Here is a 27,348-nt window from a genome sequence, read left to right as displayed (position 1 = left end):
AAGAATCTCAACAAATCCCAAGAGAAGTAAATTTAAAAGAAAAAGAAACTATATATAAGCATTTTACAGTAAAACTACAGAAAGCAAGAGATAAAGGAGTCTTGAAAACAGAACAGTAACAGAAAACAACCATTCATACAAAACTTTTAGCAAAGTTAAAACCGTTAAATTTCTAATTAATAAAAATACTACAGTGAATAGCGAATTTTTGTCTTTTAAGAAGTGTACGAAGTTTATGGAAAACCAGAAAATAAGTCCTTCTAAGACAGGACAGGTAATCATATAGAGCCAAGAGGACGAATAATGGCATCATGTGCAGTCCTGCCTTCCTCCACAGTCTGCTGTGTTCAGCTGTGTTGGTGAATTCAGTGGTCCTTGTCCAGTGGTGCAAAACTCTCAAGTGCTGGGGGAAATTATTTACAACCCATATAATGTAACTGATATCATTCCTCTATTAACCAACGATGTATAAACTAACTCTCATCAAAGAAATATATATCATAGAACATACTGTACACGTGGAGAGAATTAAAATACACAGTAGCATATGTTAGGAGAAGAATTAACAGCAAAGTGTTCTTAAAATCCTTACTGTTCAAAAGGAGGGTCAAAGTATCAACACAATTGAATTTTAAGAAAGTAAGACACGCTGTAATCGCAAGGGTATTGCGATTGTTAGGTTGGGCTAATTGCTGTAATAAACAACCCCTCAAATCTCAGTAGTTATGGAATAAATGTTTCCTTCTTGCCTCGGTCACCAACTAATGCAGATGGGTGGGGCTCTACTCAGAGGTCCAGCTTTCTCCCACGTTTTGGGTCTGTCTCCCCGGGAGCCTCAGGTCCTCCCTGGGATCCCGTATCTGGCTACGGATAAGGAAAGGGCGACAGCAGGTGTGAAGACTTTTCAGAGGCCACGCCTATAAGCAGTGGATGTCTTTTATGACCGCATTCCAATAAGCAGAACTGAGCAAATAGAAGGGAATTGGACGAACTCACAGTTTTGTCTCCACCAAGTAGCCTAACTGGTGACAGAACGGACAGGTGGAAGGGAGTGGGGGAAGAGGAATGAAGAACAAATACACCCAATCAATCAAAAACAGACAAGAAAATAGAAGAAATGCAAGGGTTTCCAATCCATATGACACCCCTGTCACTCTTGGGATCGTTACTTGGCCTCCCTGAGCCTCGGTTTTATTAACAGAAAACATAAAATACTTCCTAGGGATGGTAAACTAATTCAGCCAGATAACACAGGGAAAGTGCTTAGCACGCCGGCTGACACGAACTTACAGTGCCTGGATGCTGCTATTTATCACTAACACTAGCCACACCAGGTCGAACGTTTGTGTTTGCAGACCTGGCGCTGAGGTTCACGTGAGCAACTTGGGGCGGGGAGGATCCCGGAGCACCACCACCCCGGCCCGGCCCCGCCCCGCGCGTAGCCACGCCCACGCGCCGGGGCCGAAGGAGAGGTTGCGTAGCAACGTGTGTTGCTCCCTAGCCCAGGCTGCGGTGGCGGAGGACTGGCGATGCCCAAGAACTCGGTGGTCATCCTGCGCTACGGGCCTTACAGCGCGGCAGGCCTGTCAGTGGAGCACCACACCTTCCGCCTGCAGGGCCTGCAAGGTGGGCCTCCCCCCGCGTGCGCGCCTGCGCGCCCCAGCCTCCGAGCATTCGTGTAGGTGGTACCCTGTGCCTAGGCCTTCCTTCCTCAGACCCCAACCAAGCGCCACCTGCCCAGGAAGTCTTCCCACAGCTCCCAGTCCCTGGATGATGTAATATCCATCCTATGGCTTCCAGGGCTTGGATAAAAGAGTGGGAATGCTGTTCTATTCAAGAGTGAGCTGCGGGCCCACCCAGTGCCCAGCAGATTACACAAATTACCTCCATAGAAAAAATTACATAACCCTGCTTTAAGAATTGGGAAACTGAGGATCAGGAATATTAAGTGACTTTCACAAGTCAAATGGCTGGGAAGTAGCGGTGCTGGGATTCCATTTCTTAATCGTTCATGCAACAGACTTTTACTAAGCGCCCAGTGTGTATTGGACACCCTTCCAGGGACTGAAGACACACTGTTGAACAGTGATGAATGTCCTTGAAGTAATCTCCTTGTTAACTGCTAAATGACAGTTGTGCCTAAGCTCTGACTGAGGCTAGGTGGTGCCTTGGGAACTAACCATAGTGGGACCTGGGACTAGCCAAAATGGGAGGGGAGGGGGAGAGGTCTGGAAAGGCTCATCTAAGTGGAGCCTTCAATGAGCCCACATTTGAGGAGTGCTTTAAAGAATGAGTAGAAATTAACCAGGTTAAGAGAGGGAAGCCTTACAGGCAGAGGGACTAATAATATGGGCAATGGCTGGAGGCATTCAACAAATGATGTATTAATATTTGTTGAACTGATGGGGAATGTGGCTGGAGAGGTATTCAGGGGCCAGATCCTGCAGGACCACAGAAAAGTTTTAGGTGGGGGATGAAGTTGTTGCTGCTCTGAGGAGAGCAGATTAGAGGGGGCCAAGAGTGGAAACAAGGAAGACAAGTCTGTTGGGGTGGTCCAGGGCTGAGATGAGAGTAGTTTGGACCATAAAGGAGACCATGGATCAAAGTGAAAGCAATGGTACTTCCTGAGAGGATAGATGTGGGAGGCAAGGGTAAAAAGAATGTCATCCAGATCCAGTCAGTGTCTGGCTTGAAACAGTGCTGGTGGATGGACATGCTGTCCACTAAAATCGAAGATACCAAAGATGGGCCACAATTTGGAGGAATACGTGGAACAGTTCCAAAGGAACAGTCTATTTTGGACATACATATGGTCCCCAACTTAGACTTTCTGACTTTGGGATGGGTTTACTGGGAGGTAACCCCATCATAAGTAGAGGCACATCTGAACTTACAGTGGTTCCACTTGCCATTTTTCCACTTTATGGTGGGCTTACCCAGGTATTAAGCCCACCTTCCATTTACAGTGAGTTTATTGGGACCTAGCCCCATCGTTAAGTCAAGGAGCATCTGAATTAAGCTTCATGTGCTTTCAGCTACCTAGATGGAGGTGCTGAATCAACTCTATTGTTCTGGAGTTCAGAGAAAAAGTCTGAGATGGAGATAGAAAGACCTGAGTCACTGACTTGGAGAGAATATATAGAATGAGATGAGAGCCCAGGAATGAGCATTGATGAACTCCCATTATATGACCCAAACTAAGAATCTTCCAGGCAAAATACCCTGGAAGTCCAAGGACACAAAAATTAGTTTTAGCTGAGCAATCAGGGAAGGCCTCCTGGAGGAGATAGCATTTCAATCAGCAGAGGAAGTTGCTTTCTGTGAGAGAACAGTTGATAGAGAAATTTCTGTTGCAAATACCTCCATGTTTGTATTAGTCTATTGGGACTGCCATAACAAAATACCATAGGCTATGGGACTTAAACAATAAAAATATATTTTTCCAGTCTAAAGGCTAAAATTCCCTGATCAAGGTCTGGCAAGGTCAGCTTTTGGTGAGAGCTCTGGGCTCTCTGCCTGGCTTCCTGACAGCCACCTTCTCTCTTGTCCTCACATAATGGGATTGTATGGGGAGAGATGGGAGTGAGCAAGCTCTCTGCTGTCTCTTCTTAGAAGAAGAAAGACAATAATCCTACCAGATTAGGTCCTCACCCTTATGATCTCATTTAACCTTAATTACCTCTTTAAGGACCTATCTCCAAATACACATTGGGAGTTAGAGCTTCCATATATGAAGTTAGGGGAAGGGGGGCAACAATTCAATCCATAGCAGTGTTGCATGGTGAAGTTTAAAATGTTCTGTAATTTTGGCTAAGGACACAGCTTAAGTAAGTGATTTTTCTCTTCCTCCCTCTCTGATAAGCCACACCTACCCACCCTCACCTCATAATCCACGTTTAGTTATGTTCACTTTCTCTAAAAATAATGTGGATAAAATATATATTTAAAAATTTGCCATTTTAACCATGTTAAGCGTACAATTCAATGACATTAATTACCTTTACAATGTTGTGGAGCCATCACTGTTCTCTTATTTTTAAAATTTTTCAGCACCCCAAACAGAAACTGTATTCATTAAGCAATAACTCTCTATCTCCCCACCCCCAGCCCCTGGTAACTTGTAATCTACTTTGTAACTTATTTCACTTAGCATAATATTTCAAGGTTTATTCATGCTACAGCATGTATTATAGTACTTTATTCCTTTTTGTGGCTGAATAAATTCTGCTTTATGGATATACCATATTTTGTTTATCCATTCATCTGTTGATAGACACTTGGGTTGTTTCCACCTTTCCACTATTGTGAATAGCACTATTGTGAACATTGGTAAACACATATCTGTTTGAATCCCTTTGTTTTAAAGGAGTGAAATTGCTGAGTCATATGGTAATTCTATATTTAACTTTTTGAGGAATGACCAAACTGTTTTCTGAAGCAGCTGCACCATTTTACATTCCCACTAGCAACACACAAGGATTCCAATTTTCTTTGTTTTTAATTATAGCCATCCCAGTAGGTGTGAAATAGTATCTTATGGTTTTTACTGAAAATTCTCTAATGATTAGGATGTTGAGCATCTTTTCATGTGCTTATTGGCCATTTGTATGTCTTTGGAGAAATGTCTGTTCAGGTCCTTTGCCCATTTTTAAATTGGGTTGCACCTTTTTTTTGTTATTGAGTTAGAAAATTTCCTCAGATATTCTGAACATGAGACCCTTAATAGATAAATGATTTGCAAATATTTTCTCCCACTCTGTAAATTATCTTTTCACTTTCTTGATAGTATCCTTTGATGCACAAAATTTTTAATTTTAATGAAGTCCAATTTATCTGTTTTTTTTTTTATATTGCCTGTGATATGTTGTTTAAGAAACCATTGTCTGCTGGGTACAGTGGTTCAGACCTGTAATGCCAGCACTTTGGGAGGCTGAGGCAGGTGGATCACTTGAACCAAGGAATTCAAGACCAGCCTGTTTTGAAGTTCAAAACCAGCCTCTTTTGTAGAGACCAGCCATCTCTATAGAAAATACAAAAATTAGGTGTGTGTGATGGCACACACCTGCAGTCCCAGCTACTCAGGAGGCTGAGGTAGGAGGATTGCTGGAGCTCTGGAGGCCGAGGTTGCAGTGAATCAAGATTGTGCCACTGCAGTCGAGACTGGGTGATAAAGCAAGAGACTCTGTCAAAAAAAAAAAGAAAGAAAGAAAGAAAGAAAGAAAGAAAGGAAAGAAAAAGAAAGAAATTGTCAAGTCTAAGACTATGCAGACTTGCCCCTATGTTTTCTTCTAAGAGTTTTATAATTTCTAAATTTAGATCTTTGACCCATTTTTAGTTAATTTTTGTATATGGTGTAATATAAGGGTCCAAATTCATTCAAAAGATATTCATGTGGATATCCAATTATCCCAAGACCTTTTGTTACAGAGACTGTTCTTTACCCATTGAATGGCCTTCACACCCATGTCAAAAATCAACTACTTGTTCACATAAGTCAATGTAAACATTTATTTCTAGGCTCTCAACTCCATTCCATTGTTCTGTATGTTTCTCCTTATCTCAGTATCATAATATTTTGATTACTGTAGCTTTCTAGTAAGTTTTGAACTCAGGAAATATGAGTCTTCCAACTTAGTTTTTTTCTCAAGATTGTTTTATCTGTTTTAGGTCCCTTGAAATTCCCTATTAATTTTAAGATAGGTTTTTCCATTTCTGCAAGAAACTCCATCTGGAATGTGATAAGTATTGCTTTGAATATGTGTAATCCTTTGAGTAGCATTGTTATTTTAACAATACTAAGCCTTTTCATCCATGCACACAGGATGTATTTTCATTTATTTAGATCTCCCTTAATTTCTTTTAGCAACTTTTATAGTTTTCAGTGTATAAGACTTGCACTTAATTGTTTGCATATATTCCTAAATGTTTTGTTCTTTTAGATACTATTATAAATTGAATGATTTTCTTTATCTCCTTTTCAGATCAGTCATTGCTAATGTGTAGAAATACAACTGCTTTTTGTGTGTTAATTTTGTATCCTTCAACTTTGCCAATTTCATTTATTAGCACTAACAGCTTTTTTTTTTTAAGAACACTAGCAGTTTTGGGATATAAGATCATGCAATCTGCAAATAGAGGTAGTCTTACTTCTTCCTTTCCAATTTAAATAACTTTTATTTCTTTCTCTTGCCTAATTTATCTGGCTAGTACTACTAATATTATGTTAATTAGAAGTGACAAAGGTGGGCATCCCTGCCTTGTTCAGTGGGCCTCTTTCAATCAGTTGAAGGCCTTAAGAAAACAAACACTAATGTTTCTCAAAGAACACAGGACTCTCCCCAAGACTGCAACGTGGAAACTCTACCTCTCTCTCTAGCCTAGCCTGTGAGCCAATTCCTTAAAATCTCTCCCCCACTCTCTCTCAATAGATAGATAGATGATAGATAAATAGATAGATAGATAGACAGATATGCAAACATACACATACACACAACACACATACACACACACACAGAGAGATGGTCCCTGACTTACAATTATTTGTCTTATTTATGACTATATGCTGATGCTTTCAGCTGTGTACATTAATTGTGAGTCCCCATACAACCCCATTCTGTTTTTCACTTTCAGTATAGTATTCAATAAATTATGTAAAATATTCAACACTTTATTGTAAAATTGGCTTTGTGTCAGATAATTTTGCTCAACTGTAAGCTAATATAATTGTTCTGACCATGTTTAAAGTAGACTAGGATAAGCTATGATGTTCAGTAACTTGGGTGGCCTAAATGCATTTTTTTTTTTTTCGAGACACAGTCTTTTTCTGTCGCCCAGGCTGGAGTGCAACGGTGCAATCTCGGCTCACTGCAACCTCCGCCTCCCAGGTTCGAGCGATTCTCTTGCCTCAGCCCCCTGAGTAGCTGGGACTACAGGCATGTGCCACCATACCCAGCTAATTTTTTTTATTTTTAGTAGAGATGGGGTTTCACCATGTTGGTCAGGTTGGTCTCAATCTCCTGACCTCATAATCCGCCTGTCTCGGCCTCCCAAAGTGCTGGGATTACAGGCATGAGCCACTGTGCCCGGGGCCCTAAATGCATTTTTAACTTACAATATTTTCTACTTACAATGGGTTCATCAAGACTTAAGTTCATTGTGGGTTGAGGAGCATCTATATATGTGTATAATGTGTATATATTTGTATATGTGTATGTATATGTACACACACACTCACACAAATGTAGATTTTATTGGTTCTCTTTCTCTGGAGAATTCTGACCAATACAATAGGTTGTTGTTTTTTCCCTTTAGATATGTATCCTACTACCTTCTGGCCTCCATGGCTTCTGATGAGAAAGCTGATAATCTTATTGAGGTGTGTGATGAGTCATTTCTCTCTCACTGCTTTCAAGATTCTCTCTTTGTCTTTTGACAATTTGTTTATAATGTGTCTTAGTAAAAAAAACTCTTTGAGTTTATCCTGCTTGGAGTTGGTTGAGCTTCTCGGATAGGTATTTTCATGTCTTTCATCAAATTTGGGAAGTTTTTGGCCATTATTTCTTCAGATATTCTATCCCTTTCTCTGTTTCCTTTTCTCCTGGGACATTCACTAGGTATATGTTGTTATACTTCAGGGCATCCCACAGGTCTCCAGGGCGGTTCATTTTTCTTCATTCTTTTCTGCTTTCTAATCTTTGGACTGGGTAATCTCAATTGGCCTGTCTTCAAGTTTGCTGATTTCTTCTGCTCACTCAAATTTGCTGTTGAATCTGTGTAGTACATTTTTCATTTTGGTTATTATACTTTTCAACTCCAGGACTTATTTGGTTCCTTTTTAGAATTTCTCTTTATTGATATTCTCATTTTGTTAATACATCATTTTTCTAATTTCTTTTAGTTCTTTGTCTCTGGCTTCCTTTGGCTCTTTGAGCATATTAAATATAGTTGATTTAATGTAAGCCCAATGCCTGGGCTTCTTCAGGAAGAGTTTTTGTTAATTAATTTTTTTTCTTTGTATGGCCCATACTTTCTTGGTTTTTTGTATGCTCTGCGATTCCTTTTGTTGAAAACTGGACATTCAAATATTATAATGTATTATCTCTGGAAATCAGATTCCCCTCCTTCCCCAGAGTTTGCCATTCCTAACTATTGAAGGCTTAGCTTGTGGTCAGTGTTTTGACTAAAATTTTCTTGAATAAAGTTTTCTTGAATGCCAGGAGCTTTAAAATAAAACAAACAAAAACCTTCTCCCGTTCTTTGTGTATTTGTTCCGTTTGAGACACTCCTTTAACACTTGGCCAGGCTGTTTACAATTTTGGCTCAGCCTTTACCTCCTGTTTTCAAGAACCTATAGATCAGCCAGTGATGAAACTGCAGGATCTTCATGGTCTTTTCCAAGCATGCATCCTGTTCTGAGCCTGTACTGGCTTTCTAAATTCCCCAGTATACACGGGTGCCTTTGAATGCCCTAATTTTTCAAAAAAACTCTCTCTAGCTTTTCTCCTAGGCTTTATGAGATCTATTGTGTATCTCAACTGTAATCTTTTGCCCAGGCAGCTGCAGGTTCTTCATTTGCCTTACAATGTTTGTGAGCACTGCCCCCGGCTTTTCCACCCTGTGTGAGTTCCAAGTTAGGCAAACAAACACAAGTGCCTTGAGTCAGTCCTTCAGGAAACCTGCAGATAGGTTAGAACAGACAAACACAATAATTTGCAAATAAGATCCACTCTGGTCCTTCTGGAATCAAGAACCAGAGTCCCATACTGGGAACACAGGCTGCTATCTTCAAGACTGCCACCGGGTCAGGGAGGAGGTGGGCAAGGGCAGGCAAAATGCCACAAAGCTCTCCTACCATTTTAAAGTTGCCTTTTCTTTGATTCAGTATTCATGTGGTTGTTCTAGACCTTTGACCATTTTCTAGAGTTTTGACAATGTTGGTTCTGACAGTGTCTGGTTTTTTTTTTTTTTCTTTTATGTATCTGCAGAGGAATGGGAGTTTGGAGCTGTCTGCTCTGCTATTTTGCTGACACTTATGTCCCTTGCTTCTGCCATGACCAGCATACTTGTAGGAGTTCCATTAAATCATTTACATATCAAAAATTTGATTAAAGCAGAATGCATAAATGAACATTTTGTTATAATAAACAACTTATCAGTTTTGGGGGAGAAACTCCCCATCTAGTTTGTCCACAAATCCTGTCAGTTTTACCTGTCACTTCTGCTTGGCCACTTGTCTCCTGCCTACATTCTTGGCACCTCTGGCAGGGAGATGGCATGAGCAGAGCATAAGCACAGGGGCTCTGAAGTCAACACATTTGGTTTGAATTGGGCTCCACCATTTAGTAGCTTTGCGGTCAAGGTGAAAATCAAGTGGTTTTACCTTTATAAGCCTCAGTTTCCTTGTTAGTAAAAGAGGAGTGTGAATCCCTGCCTCACCAATGTGAGATTCTGATAAGCAAGTGCGTGTAAAGTAATGAACACTATGCCTGCACACAGTAAGGGCTCCACAAGAATTAGTTCTTACTGTTCCTGAGGAAGGCTCATTGTGAAAGGGATGAGCAGACAGCCTGGGCACTTCTGGGGAACAGCAGACTATTGGGTCTGGTTGGAGGAGGATGTGCAACAAGAGAGTTCAGCCTGTCTCGTCCTTAGCAACAGGAAACAGCAAAGGTTCTTGAGCTAAAGGATGATGAGATTAGAGATGTACCTTAAGAGTCCAATTCTGGAAGAAGAAATCTAAGAAAGAGAGGTCGGACTGAGTGGGCAGCGTGGAATGAACTATTAATAAATATTAAGCCAGTGGCTAGAAATTGCGTTCTGGAGTTTGGAAGAAAGATGAAGGCAGGAGATTTGAGTCAGGAGTAACTATGACTTTAAATGACATCTCTATGCTGATGAACTTCCACATTTATGTCTTTAATCAGGACCTCTTGTTGCCACTGGCATGTTGAGTAGGCATCTCAGACTTAGTATGCCCAAAATGTCCACCTAGACTTCTAGCACTCACCCCTACGAGCGGCTCTGCCTACTTCCCCTCTGGGCTCACAGCAGCTCCATCTTGCAGTTACTCAGGCCCGTTGCCCGGCAGGCATCTCAGTTCTCCCTTTCGCTCACACTCCCTGTTTAGCCTGTCAACACAATTTGTCAGCTCTGCCCTCAAAGTACACCCAGAATTATTCACTCTTAGGCCTCCAGACTACCCACTCTGCATTTTTTGTCCTCCGCCATCATCTCCTGCCTGGATTACTGCCCTGGCCACCTGATTCCATTCCTTGAGACCTTCGTCTGCTTGCAGTCTGTTCTCTGTACCACAGCCAGGTGATACTGGTAAACCTGAATTACAGCATGGCCTTTACCCCCGAGAACATTCCAGGGGCCCCCAGCTCACTCAGGGGAGAAGCCAAAGGCTCACCTGGCCCCCTAGGCTCCTCGTGCCCCCCCCCCGCTCTGATCTCACCCCCTCCTCCTTCTGCCTATCCTCTCCCTGGCCTGCTGCTGCAGCCACAGCCGCCTCCTTCAGTCCTTCAATGCTCCTAGCCAACTCCCACCTCGGGGCTTCACAGCCACTCGGCCTGGAATGCTCCTTCCCACGTGGTCTCCAGCTTCATTCTCTGTCTCAAGATATTCCTCAAAAGTCACCTTCATGGGCAGGCCTTCCTTGGACATCCCACCAAAAATGTCAGCACTTTCCTCTGCCTCCCTCTTCCTGTTCTCCCTTCCCTCCTTATTCCTTCTTGGTGCTGGTAATTACCTGCCACAAGGAAAGACAGGACCAGAGATGTCAGGATGGTGGGACGGCCCCGCTAAGGCCAGGGAGTGTTAAGAGGAGCAGCCTATGGAAGAGCAGGTGCTGAGGGAGGAGAAAACTGGAGGCACAAGGGTGCAAGCGAGGGCATTTCGAGAAGAAAATGACCTGTGGGCTCCAAACTATTGAGTAGAGGTGATTTCTAGAGAGAGATGATTTCATGGCAGATGAAAGACTGAGAAAAAGAGTATTTTTCTAATTTACCCTTGGCAGGAGAGCAAATTAAACTGTCACCTTGGAGGACAACTTGGCAGTGTCTATTAAAATGTGACTATATAGTATAGAATCCAACTGTTCCATTTCTCATTATCTTCCTTATAAAAGAAAAACAAACCTCACACACGCACAAGGATGCATGCTGTGAATGTTTTCTACAACATTATCAGTGATAGCAAAAAATTGGAAACAACCAGGAAAAAATGGCTAAATAAGTTGTAGTACATACATCATGTAAAATACTACACAGCACTGAAGAAGAATGCAGCCGCTCTATGTGTGTGACAGGGCTGGCACACACGCTGTGGTGCAAAGGGAACAAATCATGGTCCTGAATGCCATGGGCTCACTGCCACTGAAAAGGACAGAGTGAGAGAAGAATTAGGGGTGATTTTTAAAATGTTATCCTTTTCTATAATTTTAAAGTTTTTTAAAAAAACTATGAATCTGTGTTACACTGATAATCAGATTTTAAAAATTTAGAGTTCAAAATACATATTTGTTTTTATCATCAAAAGCATTTTAAAGAAACAAGAAAGAAGGTGAGTCCAAGAGGGATGGGGAGCGCTGGGAAGCCATTGAATATGGGATGGTTTCCTGACTTATGAGAGGGCAGGCTCTGGACCTGGTGAGCTGAAGCCTTCCCTGCAGGAGGTGAGCTGGTGGAAACAGCAAAAAGCAAAGGCAGCAGGCACAGGCGGCTCTTCCCACAGTAGGGGAGGGGAAGAGTATTTGGAGGAAAGCAAGAGGAGCATTTTTGTGGCTGAAGGAGACTTGAGGGTTGCAAGGTATCGGCAGGTGGTTGATTTGTAAAGTCAGGTCTGTACATCAGTGAATGATAAGCCACATAATACCGGCAGCCAACAAAGGCCAGGGTGTTCACCGCAGCAAAGCAGGGAGCATCTGCGCCCCCCACAACTTTAGACCCAGCACTTACCGCACAGCAGGCAGGGAGTGGTACCTTTGTAGGCCCTCCTCTGTAAAATCAGCATCTGAATTCTGTGTGTTTCTTTAAAAATTATAGCTCTTTATCATTTCTTGAAGCCCTGCTGGCTTTAGAAATAGGCCTGATCTTTTCTGAACTTACCATGCCTTTAGCAATCTGAAAATTGTTGTTCTTTCTTCATTATCCATGAATTATAATAGCTCAGCAAAATGTTTCCACTATGGCCTCAATGCTGGTGAAGCTAAACTAATGTTTAACAAAAAGTTCTAAGTAATTTCCCTGGCCACGCTTGCCCCTTGCGCGCTGTACTTAAGTTTGCCAAATGACCCACTCAGCAGGCTTGGAAGGAACTGAAACCAGTCCATAAAATAGAATCCACCCTATGTAGCTGAGACACTCTGTGTGCCATTCTCCTGTGCTACTATGCATCAGCGGCCCTCGCTCGTGGGCATGGGTATGCCTCTGTGCTGGGTAGAGGAGGGAAAGAGGTCTGTTTACCTCGACTTCCTGACCAGCGGCATTTAAATCATTCGCAGATGGTGCACAATTCTACCAGCACTGAAGAGGAGGGAGCCTTTTCCATGTCCCTTTCGTTTATTTAAATCCCCCTTGAAGAATGAGGTGCCACTTCAAAGAGGCGGGCGGACTGCGGGTGGCCTTAAAGCTTCTGGTTGATTTATGCTGGAGTTTAGCCACTGCCTTTGCACAGACTTTGTTTTAGGGAGTATATTTATCTGACCTTTCTTTGACTAGACAACCCCACAGCAACTCATGGGAGGAAATGGGTGCTCCGTGTAGAGAGGTGGCATTTGGATGAGCTGCAGGAATTCCGGGGCGTCTGGTGTTTGATCCCTTAAGCCTGTCCTGGCCACCCTACAGCCAGCTCAACACCTCCCAGATTGATGGGAAGGGAGTGTCCTGGGGCTGAATAGTCAATGTGGACTCTGAGGCAGCTTGTCGCCTTACCAAGAATCAGACTTAGGTCACTCTGGGTCCATAAGGGTCGTGGTGCCCAGGGCCATTCTGTGTTTGCTTCTTCAGTGAGCCCATATGAAAACCAGGCACTTGGTGAGAACTGTGGTCAGTGAGGGAGACACATGCCCTTTAAGACCACGAGAGCTGTGCTTTGCAACCCTGTAGAGGGTAGAGCGAGGAGTGGTGTGTCTCTTAACAGGGTTTCTTCCTATTGGGCTTCATTTACTCAAAGGTGAGGTGGACCCTCCTTATTCAGCACCCCTCAACTCTATATGGTTAGTGATTCGGTGGATCAAATCCTGTTTCTGAGCTACACCATGCCATGTAAGAGTGTAAGAGTGCCACTGTACTCAAAACAAACTCCAAGCTCAGATGCCACATGAGGCTCAGTCAGCAGGCCCTGCAGGAGGGCCAAGGGCAGGCTACAGTGTGCTCGCCTCCTGGGGCCTCCTCCTGTAGGCCCACTCTTCACCCACAGTCCATGCACCCTCACCTTTCCAGGCCTTAGAGAGTTGGCACTGGGTGTTAACACAGAGTGGCAGCACCTTGCCCCACAGGTGGGGTGGGGGGCAGGTGTAAGGTGGGAATGGAGAAGCTGTTTTGTTCCTGATTTCTTCCCGTCAAATTGAAATCCATCCTTCCGGCGTGTCTTCAGACAAATACAGCTCCCCGTCCTGAGGGTTTGCTGCTGAGGGAGCGTGGGATCCCAGAAATCTCTGCTCATGGACTGCCTTTATGTCTCCCTAGACGATCAGTTGCCTTTCCACACGAGCTGGACCACTACATTTAAACAAGTCATAGGTTCAAACTGAGTGCCTTCTTTAAAGATATTTAAGAAGACACTTAAACAGAATACAATATCATAAATATGCCAACGAAAAAGGTGCAGGCATTTTTTAGAGACACATTAGCTGACGCGGCTCAATTAGGGCCGCCTCTGGGTGCCCGGGGAGTGCTGTCTTGTTAATGGAGATCCTTGCTGAGTCTCTTTCTGAAGTTCCTTTCCAGAAGTGAAATTAAAATCACGCAATTAAAATGTTCACAGTTGGGGCTGGATGTTCTTGAACTGATTGAAAGATGAAGAAGTGGACACACCAACATTTTGAAACAGCAATTGTCTCTGTAATTAGATGCAATTAACTGACATAACTGTTTGCTTTTCTCCATGTAAAACTGATTGAAATGCCAACACTTTAAAGAATATGCCCCCATCTGTTTTCTCTTTCCATCCTAACCAAAATTCTCACCAACATATGAAGACCATCAAAGGTAATGTTTGGCATACCGACTCTAACATTGATGTTATGGGGTAAACATATCCAGGAAATTGGGGAGAAATATACTGGAAAAAATAGAGCTCTAGGCTATCCAATGTACATCATTTCTTCTGAGCCACACACTTTTGCTTCTTCACAATAAAAAGATTAAATCCAACAATTTTTCCATGGCTGATCTCTGGGGAAGGAGCCATTGAATGTAAGTGATAACTAAAACACAGATTCCAAAGGTGAGACTAAAAATTAGTTCATTCGCTTTTCTAAAAAACTTTTTTTCAGATTATTATAGGCAATCTGGAAAATGCTGAAAGAATAAAGAGAAAAAAGTTTCCCATAGTCTCACCACAGAAGATAATCAATAGATATTTTCTTCATCCCTCATACATATTTGAATTCATATTGAGTATATATTTTAAACATGTATTATACATATTTGTATCCTAAGTTTTTACTTATGTTGCAAGTATTTTTCTTGCCAGTAAAAAAGTTCATAAACATTTTTATAAATGTCCAAATAAAATGTCATCACAGGGACATTCCGCCATTTACTTGGCCATCCTCTCGTTATTGGACATATAAGTTATTCACAGTATTTTGCTACCATAATAATAGAGAAAAGATACCTTGTTGCAAAAATCTGTCTGTATTCTTTACTTATTTTCCTTAGGAAGCTTTCTTTTAAGTACAATTTCCTGGACTAAAGATTCGAATCATTTTTTGAGACTTTTGGTAGGTACTGCCAAATTGCACTCCAGAAGGTGCCCAACTTGTACTTCCATCAGCAGGGTAAGAATTGCCTATTCCCCTGAGTCTTCTCCAGCACTGAGCATGGTCTCTATAAGACTGAGCCTCTACAAAGCCCAATAGCCCTTTACTAGAGAAAGCTCATTGTTTAACAGATCACCTTGGTCTATGACAAATAGCAACTGAAACCTGAATTACTCAGGTCTCTGACTGTGCTTCCAGCAAAGGTGAGGGCACCTGGGACCAGCACCCAGTAAGTGCCTACCAGGGCGGTTGAGTGATACCCATGAGCAACTAGATGGCAGACAAGCTACTGTCATCATGAGGACTGCTACCAATCAGGTTAGTTTGAAGTCTGACCCCATGTCACCCACCTCCCTTCCTGTCCTTCTTAGCTGTGTTGGCCAAAGATGGACATGAGATCATCCTAGAGAAGATAGAAGACTGGAATATGGTGGAACTCATGGTGAATGAAGACATCGTCTTCCACTGCAACATTAAGGACCTGGAGTTCGGTAAGCCCTTTAGCGACGTTTCCAGCCAGCATTTTGTCTCCTCTGAGGAGTCCCTCAGTTTCTATTTGAAATGATCAGTGCATCATGCCTGGATTCAAATTGGGTTTCTTTCTGAGTATGAAACTCCTACTGAAAGCCCTGTGCCCTGTGGCACACACAGGAGCGCATCTGAACCACACAGTAAAGTGTGTGATGCTCTGAGTTTCCCCAGACACTGGAAACAGAAGAGGAAGGAAAATGAAGTGAAGCCCTGGACTTCAAGGGATGTGATGGGATTAAGGGATAACAGTTTTTGTACTTCAATAATATGTATTCTACTATTATTTGCTTTGAAAGCTGCTTTTGTTCCATTTGTTTATTCTATCTAGACTTGCTAAGACAATTAGAGTTGATATGCCAGCAGTGCATGACACTATCAGCAACGTTCAAGCGATTTCTTTGCCCTGGAGAACTTCAGGCCTGGCAGGCTGTCACCATGCATGCCTCTCTGTGCTCAGAAGTCAAAGCTTTGCAATCCACTCTATTTAACTATATTAAAAGCTAGTTAACATTTTACTTGCCCATGGCCTTTGAAAATGCCCTCTGGGTGGAAGCCATGTCTGATACGATAATAAACTGTATATGAAGCTAACCAAAAGACAATTATATCTATTTCCCCAGGAGGTGACGGTACACTAGACCCACTATGCGAAAAGGCCCGGATAGCTGTGCTGAATGCCTACTGATCTCCTCGTGGAACAAGCATCTTAAATTGGCAGAACAGCAGCTGCCCCAGCCATTCTATAATGCAGGCAGAAGTGGCTGTACCAGGGTGTGGACACTGGGCTCTACTAGTGAGAACAGAGTAACTCCGGCCTGACTTCCAGCCTGCACAGCCTCAGGGTTCTCACCTGGCTGCACAGGAGACCACAGAAATAATAAAAACCATATCATTTGTAGCATCTCTCAATCTCAACCCATTGGGAGAGCCCTCCAATATCAGATACGCATTGAGCTGAAGGAAATCATAAAATGCAATTAAATAACAAGGTGGCATCCCTTACTAATAACACATAGTTGCCAGAAGCATCTGAGATTTCATTGTTTAGTACTCGAAGAGCTCAGAACAGGTAAAATTAAAGAGAAGTTGGGGGAAGGGTGGGAATAAAGGCTTTTGACAGTCTGAACCAAAAGCAAATGTTAATATTTGGAAACCTTGCTACACCTACAGATTTATTTCTGGCTCCTGAGGGAATAAATATTTTAAATTGCTAATATAAAATTAGCCGAAATCAAATCTTCAGTTATTCTCATCTAAAACAAGAAAATGACCTGTCTTCTTTTGCATCAAGATTGTCTAAGGAGGGCATGAAAGAGTCCTCACCAGAATGTGAGATGGCTCCCTGGTCCCTCTGGAGGAGAACACAGCCCCGTAGAGTTAAAGAGGGTTTTCTCTATGTTCAGTGTGTAGTATATATTCTTTTTTTTTTTTTTTTTTTTTTGAGACAGAGTCTTGCTCTGTCGCCAGGCGTCAGGTTGGAGTGCAGTGGCGTGATCTCGGCTCACTGCAACCTCCACCTCCTGGGTTCAAGCAATTCTCCTGCCTCAGCCTCCCGAGTAGCTGGGACTACAGACGCATACCACCAAACCCAACTAATTTTTGTATTTTTAGTAGAGACGGGGTTTCACCATTTTGGCCAGGATGGTCTCTATCTCTTGATCTTGTGATCCGCCCGCCTCAGCCTCCCAAAGTACTGGGATTACAGGCATGAGCCACCACGCCCGGCCCTATATTCTTAACTCTGGTGTAACGAAGAGGGGGAAATGCAGATACATCAAATAGGAGGTCATGATAAGAAGGCCTCACACCTATGGAAGAAAGCCAGATTCCCTAACAGAAGACTCTGGACCCGGGGCACCTGTGCTGAAGGAGCAGGGCCTTCAGGATCCTTCTGAGAGCTGCGGCCTTGCCCCTCTGAGAGCAAGCCTAACCATCACCCCAGGCAGCCTCAAACCCTTCTGCCCCCTACAACTTCAAAGGCCACCAGGCACCATGAAATTGCTTGCACAGGTTCTTTCTCACATGTGACAAAATAGAGGGTATAATTGTAAAACCTCAGCCCAAGCTACACTTGTCAGAGTTGATTCAGGGATTGAATCAACTTTTTAATTGATGCAATTAATTAAATTGAATCAATTTAAGCATCTCCTTACTGAGAAACTGAGCCTCAAAAAAGATTCTTCCAGTGTCTGGTACCAGTTTTCACGTATCTTTTGTAACCCTAGATTTAGTCCTTTTTGTCAAAGACCAGTTTAAGTTACTATAGATGTAGCATTCAATCTTTGTTTCAGTATAACATTTTACTGCAAGAGAAATCCATTCTCATTAAAGAAAAATGGAAAAATACACATAAAAATAAAGTACAACTTTAATAATATTTTTATATATTTCAATTTGGGTTTCTTCTATTTATGTCTGAATATTCATAAAGAAATAGACATGCAGAAATTGACTTCATCCATTTGAGATTTGTGCACAATTTTGTAGATTTTTTAAATTTTTTCAACTTTTATTTTAGATGCTGGAGGTACATGAGCAGGTAGGTTGAATCTTTTTTAAGACATCACATTTTACGTAGAGCCACTTCCCACATGACTAAAGCATTTGTTGGCCGGGCACCGTGGCTGACACCTGTAATCAATCTCAGCACTTTCGGAGGCTGAGGCAGTCGGATCACCTGAGGTCAGGAGTTCGGGACCAACCTGACCAACATGGTGAAACCCCGTCTCTACTAAAAATACAAAAATTAGCCAGACATGGTGACCTGCACCTGTAATCCCAACTACTCAGGAGGCTGAAGCAAGAGAATCGCTTGAATTCAGGAGGCAGAGGTTGCAGTGAACCGAGATCGTGCCACTGCACTCTAGCCTGGGTGACAGAACAAGACTCCATCTCAAAAAAATAAAAATTAAAAAAAAGCATTTGTGGGAGAAGATCCAAGATGGCCAAATAGGAACAGTTCCAGAGTGCAGTTCCCAGCGAGAACAGTGTAGAAGGTGAGTGCTCACTGCATTTCCAAACAAGTTTTCACTGCCCACAGACCAGGAGATTCCCGGGCCAAAAAGCACCACAAGTTTTCAGCATGGAGGCTTCAGCCAGTGCCATGTCGGAGCAAAGAAACTCACACAAGTCTGGGCTGCCTTTTCAGCCGGTGTCCAGAATACCTGGGAGATGGAGCTGCCCATTCAACTGAAAGGGAGGGGGCTAAGACAGGGAGCCAGGGGATCTGGCTCAATGGGTACTACCCTCACAAAATAAGCAATCTGAAACGCTCTGGATTGAGGGTTTCACAGCAAGCACAGCTGGACGCAGAACTGTCCAGCTTAGTGAGGGGAAGGGTGTCCCCCATTACCGAGGCAGTTCACACAGTGCAGGGCAGAGCCTGCAGCAGCTCAGCAATGCCTCTGCTGGCAGACTGTGATTAGACTACTCCATACAGAGCAGGGCATCTATGAAAAAAGGCAGCAGCATGATAGGGACTTATAAATAAAGCCAAACTTCCTAGGACAGAGCACCTGGGAAAAGAGGTGGTTATGAGTTCAGCTGCAGCAGACTTAAGGGACAGACTGTCTCCTCAAGCAGCTCCCCAGCCCCCGTATACCCAAAGAGACACCTCACAAAGGGGAGCTCAGGCCAACATCTGGCGGGTACCCATCTGGGACGAGGATAGCAGAGGAAGAAACCTGTGGCAACCCTTGCTGTTTTGCAGCCCCCACAGGTGATCCACAGGCAAGCAGCGTTTGGAGTGGACCTCCAGCAATCCTGCAGCAGAGGGGCCTGTTAGAAGGAAAACTAAGAAGCAGAAAGAAATAACTTCATCATCAACAAAAAGGTCATCCACTCAGAGACCCCATCTGAAAGTCACCAACTACAAAGACCACAGGTAGATAAAACCACTAAGATGGGAAGAAACCACCGCAAAAAGGAGGAAAACACCAAAAACCAGAAGGCCTCTCCTCCTCCAAGGGGTCACAACTCCTCACCAGCTAGGGATCAAAGATGGATGACGAATGAGTCTGATGAATTGACAGAAACAGGCTTCAGAAGGTGGGTAATAACAAACTTCTCAGAGTTAAAAGAACATGTTCTAACCCATTGCAAAGAAACTAAGAACCTAGAAAAAAGGTTAAATGAGATGCTAACTAGGATAAACAGCTTAGAGAAGAATATAAACAACTTGATGGAGCTGAAAAACACAGCACGAGAACATCGCAAAGCATACACAAGTTTCAATAGCTGAATTGACCAAGCAGAAGAAAGGATATCAGGGATTGAAGATAAACTCAATGAAATAAAATGAGAAGGCAAGAATAGAGAACAAAGAGTGAAAAGAAATGAAAAAAGCCTCCAAGAAATACAGGATTATGTGAAAATGCCTAATCTATGTTTGATAGATGTACCTGAATGTGACAGAGAGAATGAATCCAAGCTGGAAAGCACTCTTCAGGATATGATCCAGGAGAACTTCCCCAACTTAACAAGCCAGGCCACCATTCAAGTCCAGGAAATACAGCGAACACCACAAAGATATTCCTCAAGAAGAGCAACCCCAAGGCACAGAATCGTCAGATTAACCAGGGTTGAAATGAAGGAAAAAATGCTAAGGGCAGTCAGAGAGAAAGATTGTGTTACCCACAAAGGGAAGCCCATCAGACTCACAGCAGATCTCTCAGCAGAAACTCTACAAGCCAGAAGAGAGTGGGAGACAATATTCAACATCCTTAAAGAAAAGAACTTTCAACCTAGAATTTCATATCCAGCCAAACTAAGCTTCATAAGCAAAGGAGAAAGAAAATCGTTTATGGACAAACAATTGATGAGAGAGTTCATCACCACCAGGCCTACCTTACAAGTGCTTCTGAAGGAAACACTAAACATAGAAAGGAACAGCCAGCACCAGTCACTCCAAAACGTACCAAATGGTAAACACCATCAACACAATGAAGAAAATGTGTCAACTAATGGGCAAAACAACCAGCTAGCATCAAAATGGCAGGATCAAATTCACACATAACAATATTAACCTTAAATGCAAATGGACTAAATGCCCCAATCAAAGAACACAGTCTGGCAAATTGGATAAAAAGTCAAAACCCATCAGTGTGCTGTATTCAGGAAACCCATCTCATATGGAAGGACACACATAGGCTCAAAATAAAGGGATGGAGGAAGATTTATCAAGCAAAAAAAAAAAAAAAGTAAAAAAAAGCAGGAGTTGCAATACTAGTCTCTGATAAAATGGACTTTAAACCAACAAAGATCAAAAGAGACAAAGAAGGGCATTACATAATGGTAAAAAAATCAATGCATCAAGAAGAGCTAACGATCCTAAATATATATGCACCCAATACAGGAGCACCCAGGTTCATAATGCAAGTTCTTAATGACGTATGAAGAGACCTGGACTCCCACACAATAATAGTGGGAGACTTTAACACTCCACTGTCAATATTAGACAGATCAACAAGACAGAAAATTAACAAGGATATCCAGGACTTGAACTCAGATCTGGACCAAGCAGACCTAATAGACATCTACAGAACCCTCCACCGCAAATCCACAGAATATACATTCTTCTCAGCACCGCATGGCACCTACTCTAAAATTGATCACATAATTGGAAGTAAATCACTCAGCAAATGCAAAAGAACAGAAATCATAACAAACAGTCTCTCAGTCCACAGGGCAATCAAATTAGAACTCAGCATTCAGAAACTAACTCAGAACTGCACAACTTCATGGAAACTGAACAACTGGCTCCTGAATGTCAACTGGATAAACAATGAAATGAAGGCAGAAATAAAGATGTTCTTCAAAACCAACGAGAATGAATACACAATGTACCAGAATCTCTGGGACACATTTAAAGCAGTGTCTAGAGGGAAATTATAGCAATAAATGCCCACCAGAGAAGTGAGGAAAGATCTAAAATCGACATCCTATCATCAAAATTGAAAGAGCTAGAGGAGCAAGATTAAAAAAACTCAAAAGCAAGCAGAAGACAAGAAATAACTAAGATCAGAGCAGAACTGAAGGAGATAGAGTCACAAAAAATTCTTCAAAAACTCAATAAATCCAGGAGCTGGTTTTTTTTTAAAAGATCAACAAAATAGACAGACAGCTAGCCAGATTAATAAAAAAGAAAAGAGAGAAGAATCAAATAGATGCAATAAAAAAAGATAAAGGGGATATCACCACTGACTCCACAGAAATACAAACTATAATCAGAGATTACTACAAACAATTCTATGCACATAAATCAGTAAACCTGGAAGAAATGGATAAATTCCTGGACACTTGCACCCTCTCAAGCCTAAACCAGGAAGAAGTTGAAACCTTGAACAGACCAATAACAGGGGCTGAAGTTGAAGCAGCAATTAATAGCCTACCAACCAAAAAAGTCCAGGTCCAGACGGGTTCACAGCTGAATTTTACCAGACATACAAAGAGGAGCTGGTGCCATTCCTTCTGAAACTATTCCAAACAATCCAAAAAGAGGGAATCCTTCCCAAATCATTTTATGAAACCAACATCATCCTGATACCAAAACCCGGCAGAGATTCAACAAGAAAAGAAAACATTAGGCCAATATCCATGATGAACATAGATGCAAAAATCTTCAATAAAATACGGGCAAACCAATTGCAACAGCACATCAAAAAGCTTACCCATCACGATCAAGTAGGCTTCATCCTAGGGATGCTAGTCTGGTTCAACATACACAAGTCTATAAATGTAAGCCACCACATAAACAAAACCAAAGACAAAAACCACATGATTATCTCAATAGATGCAGAGAAGGCCTTTGACAAAATTCAACAGCCCTTTATGCTAAAAACTCTCAATTAACTAGGTATTGAAGGAACATATCTCAAAATAATAAAAGCTATTTATGACAAACCTACAGGCAATATCATACTGAATGGGTAAAAACTGGAAGCATTCCCTTTGAAATCCAACACTAGACAAGGATGCCATCTCTCACCACTCCTATTCAATATAGTATTGGAAGTTCTAGCCAGAGCAATTAGGCAAGAAAAAAAAATAAAGGGTATTCAATTAGGAAAAGAGGAAGTCAAATTGCCTCTATTTGCAGACGACATGACTGTACATTTAGAAGACTCTATCATCTCAACCCAAAATCTCCTTAAACTGATAAGCGACTTCAGCAGTCTCAGGATACAAAATCAATGTGCAAAAATCATAAGCATTTCTATACACAAATAACAGACTAACATAGAACCAAATCATGAGCGAACTCCCATTCATAATTGCTACAAAGAGAATAAAATACCTAGGAATACAACTAACAAAGGATGTAAAGGACTTCTTAAAGGAGAACTACAAGACCCTGCTCAAGGAAATAAGAGAGGACACAAACAAATGGAGAAACATTCCATGCTCATGGTTAGGAAGAATCAATATCGTGAAAATGGCCATACTGCCCAAAGTAATATACAGATTCAATGCTATCCCCATCAAGCTACCAATGACCTTCTTCACAGAACTGGAAAAAACCACCTTAAACTTCATATGGAACCAAAAGAGAGGCTGCATAGCCAAGACAATCCTAAGCAAAAAGAACAAAGCCAGAGGCATCATGCTACCTGATTTCAAACTATACTACAAAGCTACAGTAATCAAAACAGCATGGTACTGGTACCAAAACAGAGATATAGACCAATGGAACAGAACAGAGGTGTCAGAGGCAACACAACATATTTACAACCATCCGATCTTTGACAAACCTGACAAAAACAAGCAATAGGGAAAGGATTCCCTGTTTAATAAATGGTGTTGGGAAAACTGGCTAGCAGTGTGCAGAAAGCAGAAACTGGACCGCTTCCTGACACCTTACACTAAAATTAACTCCAGATGGATTAAAGACTTAAACATAAGACCTAACACCATAAAAACCCTAGAAGAACACCTAGGCAAAACCACTCAGGACATAGGCATAGGCAAGGACTTTATGACTAAAACACCAAAAGCAATGGCAACAAAAGCCAAAATAGACAAATGGGACCTAATTAAACTCCAGAGCTTCTGCACAGCAAAGGAAACAATCATTACAGTGAACCAGCAACCAACAGAATGGGGAAAAATTTTTGCAATCTACCTATCTGACAAAGGGCTAATATCCAGAATCTACAAAGAACTAAAACAGATTTACAAGAAAAAAATAAACAAACCCATCCAAAAGTGGGAGAAGGATATGAACAGACACTTTTCAAAAGAAGACATACATGAGGCAAACAAACATATGAAAAAATGCTCATCATCACTGATTATTAGAGAAATGCAAATCAAAACCACATTGAGATACCACCTCATGCCAGTTAGAATGGTGATCATTAAAAAATCTGGAGACAACAGATGCTGGAGAGGATGTGGAGAAATAGGAATGCTTTTACACTGTTGGTGGGAGTGTAAATTAGTTCAACCATTGTGGAAGACAGTGTGGCGATTCCTCAAGGACCTAGAAATAGAAATTCCATTTGACCCAGAAATCCCATTACTGGGTATATACCCAAAGGATTATAAATCATTCTATTATAAGGACACATGTACACGTATGTTCATAGTGGCACTGTTTACAATAGCAAAGACTTGAAACCAACCCAAATGCCCATCGACAATAGACTGGACAAGAAAAATGTGGCATATATACCCCATGGAATACTATGCAGCCATAAGAAATGATGAATTTGTGTCCTTTATAGGGACATGGATGAGTCTGGAAACCATCATTCTCAGCAAACTGACACAAGAACAGAAAATTAAACACTGCATGTTCCTGCTCATAGGTGGGTGTTGAACAATGAGAACACATGGACACACGGAGGGGAGCATCACACACTGGGGCCTGTTGGGGGGTACCAAGGGAGGGACAGCGGGGGATGGGGGGAGGTCGGGGAGGGATAACATGGGGAGAAATGCCAGATGTGGGTGATGAGGGGGATGGAGGCAGCAAACCACATTGCCATGTGTGTACTTATGTAACAATGCTGCATGATCTGCACATGTACCCCAGAACCTAAAGTACAATAAAAAATAAATTTAAAAGCATTTGTTAATTGTCTGAGCATTTTGTCTTGAATTAGGAAATCTCTCCCTTGAGCCATGATTTCTACTCTCATGGCCAAAATTTTTTCAACGCTGAGAACTGAAATTACTAGTTTTTCCTGGCTGCACTTGGAGTGGGAACTTCATCTCCAAGGACTGTGGAATCCTGTCTTCTCTAGCCCTGCAACCTCAGCGTTACACTGGTACCAGCAGCCCCATGCCCCCCTCTGCATCCTCCTCAACCCTCCAGGCTGTATTTGTGCCTTCAGAGCAGCCCACCACCACCAGGACCTGCCCTCCTTCACTTCATGACCAGAGCTGAAGTGCAGGTAAGGCAAGACAGTACACAGATTCTGAGAAAAACTGGATAAACTTCTAGGAGAGGCTTGTGCCCAGAGGCTGATGTTTCAGTTTGTATCAGAGGTAAGTGATGTCTGAATTAGCATTGCTGGGAAAAATCACCGAGGTTTCCTCTGAGCAGTGGGATTGGTGGGTTGGGGGGCAGGTGAGGCAGAGAGAGGAGGTTTGCAGAGCTATTCTGCCTTCCGTAGTATAAATGTTTTCAGTGGTGGGATTGGTTTTTACTTTGTAAGCGTGTGTCAGGGGTACTTTTCAAATAAAAGTTTTAAATAAAATCAAGGCCAAGCACTATGGCTTTTACTTGTAATCCCAGCACTTTGGGAACCCAAGGTGAGTGGACTTGCTAGAGCCCAGGAGTTTGCCTGAACCAGCCTGGTTAACAGGGCAAAACCTCATCTCTAAAAAAAATACAAAAATTGCCAAACCTGGTGGCATGCACCTGTAGTCCCAGCTACCTGAGGGGCTGAGGCAGGAGGATCACCTGTGCCCAGGAGTTCGAAGCTGCAGTGAGCCTAGATCATGCCACTGCACTCCAGCCTGCATGACAAAGTGAGACCCTATTCAAAAACTGAAATAAAATAAAGACTTTGACATAGATGCCACCTGTCTATGTGTCCTTACTCTCCTCTGTCATTGATTAACAAGAACTTTCTCTTTGGAAATGTCTGAAGAATGTGCTGTCACCCTCCTCCTTCACCTCCCTCTCTCTAGAGCACACACCTCCCTGCCCAGAAGCAGGAGACACAGCTTGCTTCCCATCAGGCAAAAGTGCCCTGTGCTCTAACATGCTAGACATTCAGTGTCTTTATGCTTTTAAAATACCACTGATTAAATCACATTTTAAGTTTTATAAGATGCCAAGTCAGTGTCATTATTATTAACATGTAAAGAAAGTGTCTTTTAGAATAAAGTTAGAAGCACAGCTCTGTTGTAATCATTTGTTTTTTATTTTGATTTTGAGACGGAGTCGCACTCTGTCACCGAGGCTGGAGTGCAGTGGCATGATCATGGTTCACTGTAACCTCTGCCTCCTGGGTTCAAACGATCCTCCTGACTCAGCCTCCTGAAGAGCTGGGATTACAGGCACATGCCACCATGCCCAGATAATTTTTGTATTTTTAGTAGAGATGGGGTTTCACCATGTTGGCCAGGCTGGTTTCCTGAGCTCAAATGATCCACCCACCTCGGTCTCCCAAAGTGCTGGGATTATAGGTGTGAGCTACACTGAGCCTGGCCCTTCATTGTCTTTAAATGAAATCTGGGATCTCTAAGCTTTTTCCACCTACTTCTAAAATTTAAAGAGAATAGATTTTCAAGGGGCCTTCCTGGGCTCCTGCCTCGGGCCTTATTGGCTATATCTGCTCCCTTGGCAGGACTGCCCTTAAAATCTGACTATTGGCTGGGGGCTGTTGGCTCACGCCTATAATCCCAGTGTTTTGGGAGGCCAAGATAGGAGAATCGCTTGTGGCCATGAGTTCCAGACCAGCCTAGGCAAGATAGTGAGACATCATCTCTACAAAAAGTAAAAAATTAGCTGAGTGCGGTGGCACACACCTGAAGTCCCGGCTACTTGGGAGGCTGAGAAGGGAGAATGGCTTGAATCCACGAGTTAAGGGCTTCAGTGAGTTACAATCACATCACTGCACTCCAGCCTGGGTGGCAGAGTGCAAGTTTGTCTCAAAAAACAAACCAAAAAATCTGACAATCCTTGCGAGAGGGCCATATACAAGGGAACTGTGTGAAAAACCAGCTCCTAAGGTAAGTTGCTGGGACATCTCAGTGGTGCAGAGACAAAGGAAGGACGCTGAGGGAGGCTTGGACACATGTCCTGAAAAAAAATAATGCTGGCTTCCCCTTTGCTGATGTTCCTGGAAAAAAAGAAGAAAAAAAAGAAAAAAATAACACTGGGATTTGTTACTCTGGTCCCTGCTTCAGACATTCACCCCCAGCCCTGCGAGCATTACAGTTAGAGAAAGAGAACATCTCAACTGGTGACAATGGACAAATGCCCTGGGGGTGTACGTTTCCATGAAAAACACAGCAGTTGACCAAATCCTCCAGGTAAAAGACAAGAAAATGCTGGCCCAGGTCTCCGGCATAAGGCATGGAGGAATATTCTTCCCAAAGTGTCTGAACATTGAAAAGGTGGTGGAAGAGAGCTTCCTATGAGACAGTGGTGTCATCAGGCTCTCTAGTGGCAGCTGTGAGCGGATGACCCCACTTAGAGGACAGGGCACTGCACTTCTCCCCTGTGCAAACCAGAGCACACACCTGAGGCCTCCGGAGTCAGGCAGCAGCAGGCTGAGAGCACCACGCTGGCGTCAGACAACAGGGTAGACAGCGTAGCGAGTGCCAGGGACGTGGGGAGCAGGCGCCTCGGCTAACAGTGGTGGCAGCCACTCAGC

General features: G+C 42.6%; 1 protein-coding gene across 1 annotated transcript; it reads left to right on the top strand.

The window, feature by feature from the left end:
- The first annotated feature begins 1,529 nt into the window (after positions 1–1,529).
- On the top strand, positions 1,530–16,893 carry CUNH10orf53 (chromosome unknown C10orf53 homolog). Its single transcript, XM_012477472.2, has 3 exons — positions 1,530–1,626; positions 15,358–15,477; positions 16,138–16,893. Exons 1-3 carry the CDS (start codon positions 1,530–1,532, stop codon positions 16,200–16,202), a joined length of 282 nt encoding a protein of 93 aa, XP_012332895.1. The 3' UTR covers positions 16,203–16,893.
- The last annotated feature ends 10,455 nt before the right edge of the window (positions 16,894–27,348 follow it).

Source organism: Aotus nancymaae, unplaced genomic scaffold (genome assembly GCF_030222135.1).
Source record: "Aotus nancymaae isolate 86718 unplaced genomic scaffold, 86718_ANA_hifiasm-v0.15.2.pri h1tg000099l, whole genome shotgun sequence".
Lineage (NCBI taxonomy): Eukaryota > Metazoa > Chordata > Mammalia > Primates > Aotidae > Aotus > Aotus nancymaae.
The sequence above is the reverse complement of the archived record's forward strand: the minus strand, read 5'-3'. Positions and strand labels throughout refer to the sequence as shown.